This window comes from Thunnus albacares, chromosome 21 (genome assembly GCF_914725855.1).
Source record: "Thunnus albacares chromosome 21, fThuAlb1.1, whole genome shotgun sequence".
In the NCBI taxonomy this organism is placed as follows: Eukaryota; Metazoa; Chordata; class Actinopteri; order Scombriformes; family Scombridae; genus Thunnus; species Thunnus albacares.
This window is the reverse complement of record NC_058126.1, coordinates 3,671,448-3,678,676: the sequence shown is the minus strand read 5'-3', so window position 1 is coordinate 3,678,676 and position 7,229 is coordinate 3,671,448. Positions and strand designations below refer to the sequence as shown.

Below are 7,229 nucleotides of genomic sequence, written 5' to 3'. Positions count from 1 at the left end.
GTTTACCATATATGGTAAGGGCGTTTCACCAGACGCACGTTACGTAATCGCTGCGTCACCTCCGCTTCTTCCTTTCACGTCCGCTCGCGTAACATGGCGCCGGTAAGTCGTGGCGGCTCCTCCTGAATTTACCTAATTTCTGCTTAATATCTCTGTTTTTTCACGCATTCAGGCGACTAACATCTATAATAAACTAAAGATTTAACTGTACAGCTGTTTATGTGAACTTTAACAGGCTTTTATCGTGAAGGAAACTAAGAAGTTAGCATAATTAGCATTAGCTTCACGTTAGCAGAGTTAGCATTAGCTTCACGTGTTCCATTCATTCATTGACCAGAGACCATTAAGATAAGATAGGTGTTATGTCATATCAGTGATTTTCTCTCACTGGACTGTTAAACTTGTTATATACTGTCTGTTAACATGTAAGCTAATGGTCACTTATCAGTTCGGCATAACTTTAATGTTCGCCGTTTCTTCTGATAGCTTTAAATTTAAAGTTAATGACATTTATGTTAAAATCCATCAATTGAAGAAGCTACAACAGTGTCAACACTACAAACAAACTAAACATCCATCATTTAGTATCATCATAGAAATACTCAAAACTTTTTCTTGTGTAAAACTATTATTATAGATGTTAATATTTTAGCACTTAGTTTTACTATGAATGAAAAGTACGGTACAAATTAAATGTATTATTATTTATTAATACCGCACAGTAAACATACAGGAAAAGCAAAAATCCTGCATTTAAATGTTTACTTAAAAGTGAAAGATGTTTAATCAACACAATGTACTTAAATTTACTTAAAGTGTGTTCAAGCTGGAGCTTTTAATTCTTATATAATGCTGGTTGGTTTAATCAATAATGATGCACTATAGTTTGTTTATTGTGATTAAAATCTGAATCTGCAGTGTAACCAGTAACCTTTATCTGTCAGGTAAATGTAGTTTACAGTGTTTTCTTCTGATTACAAGTATACAGTTACATATCTATAAAGTGCTTTGGGTCCTTTTGTGAGTTATTTCAGGGCACGATGAGTTAGAATAGCATCATAATTTACTGTTTTTCATAGTTATGATAGCAACATTATAATAAATCTAACTATCTGGGTTCCTTTTAGTTAAAGGCCCCAGGCAGTCGCCTGCCTTGCCTGCTCTTATGTTGTTCCTGCTGTTCTTACCTGACAGATCAAACAGAAGAGGCCGACAGTCGGCAAGAAGTCCAAGAAGGGAGCTGGATGGAAGTTCACCTTGGACCTGACCCACCCTGTGGAGGACGGGATCCTGGACTCTGCCAACTTTGTAAGTCTCTACTGCAGTTCTTCACCTTTTCAAGTATTTGCGGCATTGGTCTTTTTCAGACCTAAACCCCCAGAATATTTCTCCTTTACATCTATAATTATAATTAACTTAGTCTTTCCCGTAACTAAACCTCAGAAAGGTTAACTTAGTGATCTTTGCGAGCAGCTAACCTGGTGTACGGACTAGGGCTCCCTTCCCTAGCTCCACATTTACTAGGGCTCTCTTCCCTAGTGTGTCACTGTGCTCTGTCCAATAGGAAACCTTCCTCAAAGAGAGGATAAAGGTCAACGGGAAGACGGGGAACCTCGGTAACATCGTCCAGGTCGGCCGCATGAAGAACAAGATCAACGTCTCGTCTGAGAAGCAGTTCTCCAAAAGGTGACTGAAGAAACTTTATTCACACTGATGTCATCCTTTATACTGCTAATTGTGTACATTTTACTGAGAAATACTTATTTTATTGCACTTAGTAAACAACCCCCCCTCTCTCTCTCTGCCAGGTATCTGAAGTATTTGACTAAGAAGTACCTGAAGAAGAACAACCTCCGTGACTGGCTGAGAGTGGTGGCGTCTGACAAGGAGACGTACGAGCTGCGTTACTTCCAGATCAGTCAGGACGACGAGGAGTCGGAGACAGACGAGTAAACTGCTGCAGCAGAGCGCAGCAGCTGTCTGTGTGTCAGCAGCTGGAGCAGGACGGGAGAATAAATGTGGAGAAAGAACATTAAACTGTCCTGTGTTTCTTCTTATTGTGGTCTCAAAAGTGTTTCATATATAACGCAGTACACTAAACTGCCACTAGGTGATGCTACAGACACTTTGATGCTGATTTTATAACTGCGTCAATCAGAAGAAACTATTGCTGCTTTATTTGCTGCAAACATAAAATGTATTAAACACTAAAATACATAGAAAAAATGCTTCATCTTGAGATATGACATGATATAAACTACAGTACCTACAATATAAGCACAGTCTCAATAAACTTAATCATGAATGATTAAAAACAACAGTTTTTACTCTTTAACATTTGATGAGTTTGATGAGAAATTTATCCTTTTAACACTTTGAATATCTGATCACAGCTCAAACCTTTCCACCACACAATGATTTAATATTCATGAGAATATTTTTAGACTTTGATCTTTGCAGATTCTCCAGTGAGTTAATGAGTCATTTCAGTCCTCCGGGCTTCTAAAAATGTTACTGAAGGAGAAAAAGAAATCAGTAGTTGAACCGCTCACATCCAGTAACAACCAGGACGGAGGAGTTACCAACAGACTGTTTGTTTTAAAGGGTCACAAGAAAAAAAAAAGTGTGGAAACCCCCGTATGATGGAGAATAATGAGCTTCTGACATTAGTTTTCTGTAATTGTGAGATCAGGATGTTCAACACTAATGTTGAACCCCTTATCATCTTTAAGGGGTAAATAGTGGAAATTTTCCTTTAGTTTGTATTAAAACTTTTATTTCATAAATCTACAGTCGATAAACACAATCTGACATAAATCCTAATGAATGACTTTATGACACCTTACAAACTTGCAAGATGAATAATAGGTTCATAACATAATTTTGCCTTTTTGACCACTTTTATTCTTGAGTTAATGGAAAGAAATAAACAAATGCATCACAATATCTGCCCCTAATTAACAATAATATGTGTCAGCTGCAGAATCAGAAGTTAAATGGCTTTAAACCACAGCCAATGTAAACATTGAACACTAATATAACAAGAAACAGAAGAGGATGCAGACAGTTTGTTTCTGAGGCTACCAGTAATATTATAAAAGACACAAAACAGGTTTAACTCTCCCTCATGAGTTTTAAGCTCATTATTATTGTCACAAAAACAGGTTTATAATTACATCTTCATACATTAAAAGGTCACTTCTGTAGATTTTAGAGTTTTTGTGTCAGAACAGCTTTCCTACATGTAGCCACCAGGCTGCTGTCAAAGCATCATGGGAGCTGTAGTTGTCGGTGTTATATAAATAAATATTTGTGTTTTAATCTTAAGAACATAAAACCCATGTTCTCCTCTTGATAAAACGTGAAGAGGCAGCGTCCGTCTCCCGTCTCTTGTATGAATCGCTTCAGGCTGCCGATAAAAAAAAAAAAAACCCTTTATTCCCCTTAAACAGAAAAGGATGTTTTGCTTCGCTCCTGTTCTCTCTGTGAGTGTGTCTGGATTCACTCCCATCCGCTCATCTGTTGCGTATAAAGCACGTAGCCTCAGGAATGCATCCACCTTCAGCTTCCCAGCAGTCAACGCTGGCTCGTTGCGTCTCAAATCTTTATATGAGGAATCACACAGTTATTGGATTTTTTTTAGATTAAAATTTAATAAACATACACGTCAAAGTAAAGGCTGAGGGGAAAGATAGAGGAATACAATAAAATGTGGTATTGCGGTGCATGAATATGTTGTTATAAAGCTCCTTTAATGTTCATAAATACACTCTACATGTCCGCAGGGTGTTTAGTGTTTCTGAACTGTTTACTGCTGATGCATATTCATGTTTTAACTCTTTTGTGGGTTGATAGATCCCCATGAATCCCACCAAAACTCAGTTATAAACCACTGAAAAACAAACTTGATGGTTGTCAGGGTTTCTGTGTGTTTGGTAGATTAAAGGACGAGTTCACAGTTTTTCAAGTCTGTCTTAAAACAACAGCCCGGAGCCCAAATGAACATTGAATCATGTTTTTCTTGCTGTTACAGTCATTTTAGTGCCGAAGTTCCTCTTTTTGTTACTATACTTCCACCGCAGCTCAACAGGGAAACACTGGAACACAAAGGAAAGGACTGAAGGTTTCTACTGTGCATTGACGTTTAACTGAGTCGGAGAGTAACGCTGTAATCTGACTCTGTGTATCAGATTACCATCAGATTATAACAACCACCTTTACATTCAGCCACCAACCGTGTACAGTGTGTAGAGTCCAGAGAGGGTTTCGTCTGTGTTTCAGTGAGCAGACTGTAGCTGCAGAAGCTTTGGATCGTCTGTTAACTTTAATATGTGTGATTGACAGGTGGATAAATGAAGCAGCAGCAGCAGCGGTCGTCCTGAAATGTGGTTTGGAGAATGTTGAACGGGCCTCAAACGACCTCGAAACACCATGAAACACAAACAGAAAACATGAGTGTGCTGTTGTCCACGAGCCGATCACGGTTCTGCAGCTCTGGGGTGTAAAATTAAAGAAAACAGCCTCCTTTTCTTTACCAGACATGGTGAGATAAAGAGACACAGCTGGTGAAAACAGCTGGCAAAATAACCCCGATGATGTCATAGTGATGTCATCAGCGTTATCTCAGCTCATAACTGAAAGTTTGCATTAAAAACTTGAGGTGTGGAGTTTTGAAAGACGTGTGTTTACCGGGATCTAACGAAAGATGCTTGAATTGCATCGTGGGAAATGTAGGATCCAGTGTTTTTTTGAGTACAAGGGACTAAAAGTCAGGATATCTGAACCTCTGCTGTTTCAGATTTGACCGTTCTTCTTTTAAACTGTCTCTCATGAGTCTCTGAACTTTATGAAAGAGCAATGCTGAATCACTCGAGTACACCTTTAAAACAATAATAACTTAATGTGTCATCTGTCCTTTAAATAATCAATATTTGACACCACGTGTTGATGCCGTTATGTGCATTGTGGCTCATGTACTTCCCACTTTCTGTTTAATCCACCATGCAGAGGGCACAGCTGCTGGGAAAAGACTAAAACTTACAAAATAGGTCAAGTTTGAGGAAAAACTGTGTTCCAAAAGAAATCAAAAACTGATGAAGACTGTACGATACGGTCTAAAGCTCCGAAAGAAGCTTGTAAGAGAACCTTGAGTTGGGGTTGTTTTGTCAAAGCACTTATATGAACTTTAAAAGATATATAAAGCTTTTATTATCTTTAATCAGGTGGATGTTAGCAGGATATCTGCAGGTCTGGAAAAGTCTTTGAAAGTGTTGTTCAGTTCCCTCAAAAAAGGTCTTAAAAGATGTTAAAAAGTCTTAAATTTCTCATATAAAGGTCTTGAATATTTCCTGCTGTAGACATTAAATTAGTTGTATGTAGTTGTTTTTTTTGTATGTGTTTGCTGTCAGGAGAAGTTCTGCATCTATAATCTATAAGTGAGACAGTCGATTCTGCTGCTGGAAGCTGTTTAATCCTTTTTAGACCTTCAGTTCAGTCAGAACCATCAGACCTGCAGCAAACGCTGTCACTACTGCAGCTACAGCAGGAAGTTCATCTACTCACTGTGGTTGTGAAGATGAAGATGTTAGTGAAAACTTAAAGTCCTCCTCCACTCAAACATGTGTCTTTCTTCTTGTTCTTTCAGTTGAATATTTGAGCTTCACTGTGCAGAATGATGTATGTGCAGATAAACAGGAAGGCCTACGAGCAGGATTAGTGACATCACAACTAGTCTGGAGCCAATCGTGATCCAGTATGCAACTTAAGCAAGTGTGATGTGGAAACCTGAAGCCTCCAGTTCACTGAGAATGGACGTTACAGTGAAGGAGGAGACATCTTTACCTTTTACCTTACCTTTTTGTTTTGTTGAATCCATCCATCAATGTTCTGCCACTTATCTGGGTCCAGGTCATGCTTATTGATTGTTTATGTTACTAGGAATCATTGTTACAGCTGTGAAACACTGCCAAAAATATGGAATAAATGTCAATAAATGAATGCACTCAGAGCAGATGTTGCAGACGTTATTGTCTCTGCTGGTTTTCTCTGACTGGTAAGACTTTAATGTGGAGTTAAAAAGGTCTTTAAACGTCTGCAGAAACCCTGATTACACTTCATATCAGCCTAAAAACTGGACACACACTCACAAACACACTCACACCTGGTCAGTTCCCAGTCCTGCTTGTTTATAAAGAGTAAAGAAACGTCACCTCTGGCAGCTGCAGCAGCAGCTTAACTCAAACACATTTACAGGAGCTATTCTGTCCTCCCGCCTATGAATGAATGATGACAGCTACATACATACACCCACCTACTCAGTCTCAGGTGTTGAATAATGTATCAGCCGGGTCACATGGTGTCATGTCTGAATGATTAACACCGCCGTCTCCTCTCGTCACCATTTCCTGCAGGTCTGCAGAGGACGAGGACTCGACCCAACACTTCTTCTTCTTCTTCTTCTTCTTCTTCTTCTTCTTCTTCTTCTTCTTCTGGGAAACACAACAAGTGAGTGTATCAGCTGTCTGCTCAGGTGTGCATCTTTAAACTGCATGATGGGTGTTTTTGTCAGCATTTGTTTATATTTCAGTCACAAGTAGGTGACTGTCTAATCTTTACTCTCCTGAATCCGAACCTGTTGATGTTTATCAGCTGTTTATCAGCTCAGGTGTTGCTTGAACTCGTCTGTTGATGCAGTAATTTCATGTTTTTTGGAAGTTGGTGCAGGTCTGCGTTTGGTTCAGTTTTGGTTCCTTTCCGTTGTGAAAGTGGATCCTTCTCGGTCTTCATTAATGTTTCAGAGAGAGAGTCTCGCTCTAGTGAGTGAGGAGAACAGCTGATGGTATCCCATCATCACCTGCTGGCTCACATCATCGAGGTCAGACAGGTAAAACACCGACCTGTCAGCACTGATGCAGTTAAACTGTTTAGTGACGAACTGGTACAAGATACTGGTTTCTACACTGTAAGAAAAAAAAACAGCAGCTGGGCACCAATAAAATAAAAAATTTTGTTTTTTACAATTTTACTTTTTTTTTGTAAAATAACAGAAAATAGAAAATTTCATAAAAAATACAGTAATAATTCTGTAGTAGTAATTTTATGTATTTTTTAATTTTTGTAACTTTTGTATTTTATAAGTTTAATTACACGTAATAACATCTAAAATCTTGTATATTTAATCAATATTTAATGTAATAAAATGATTTATCATCGATCAAATGTGAAAACAC

At 38.4% G+C, this 7,229-nt stretch overlaps 1 protein-coding gene across 1 annotated transcript; it reads left to right on the top strand.

Annotated features, from left to right (window-relative positions):
- Positions 1-2,037, top strand: rpl22l1 (ribosomal protein L22-like 1). Its single transcript, XM_044339370.1, has 4 exons — positions 1-102; positions 1,195-1,308; positions 1,565-1,686; positions 1,809-2,037. Exons 1-4 carry the CDS (start codon positions 94-96, stop codon positions 1,951-1,953), a joined length of 390 nt encoding a protein of 129 aa, XP_044195305.1. The 5' UTR covers positions 1-93; the 3' UTR covers positions 1,954-2,037.
- The last annotated feature ends 5,192 nt before the right edge of the window (positions 2,038-7,229 follow it).

What these genes read in the sequence shown, in the direction of transcription:
- rpl22l1 (XM_044339370.1), top strand. An exon ending in TCCTGGACTCTGCCAACTTT is followed by an intron (nt 1,309 to 1,564) that starts GTAAGTCTCTAC and finishes TCTGTCCAATAG; the next exon opens with GAAACCTTCCTCAAAGAGAG. An exon ending in GAGAAGCAGTTCTCCAAAAG is followed by an intron (nt 1,687 to 1,808) that starts GTGACTGAAGAA and finishes TCTCTCTGCCAG; the next exon opens with GTATCTGAAGTATTTGACTA.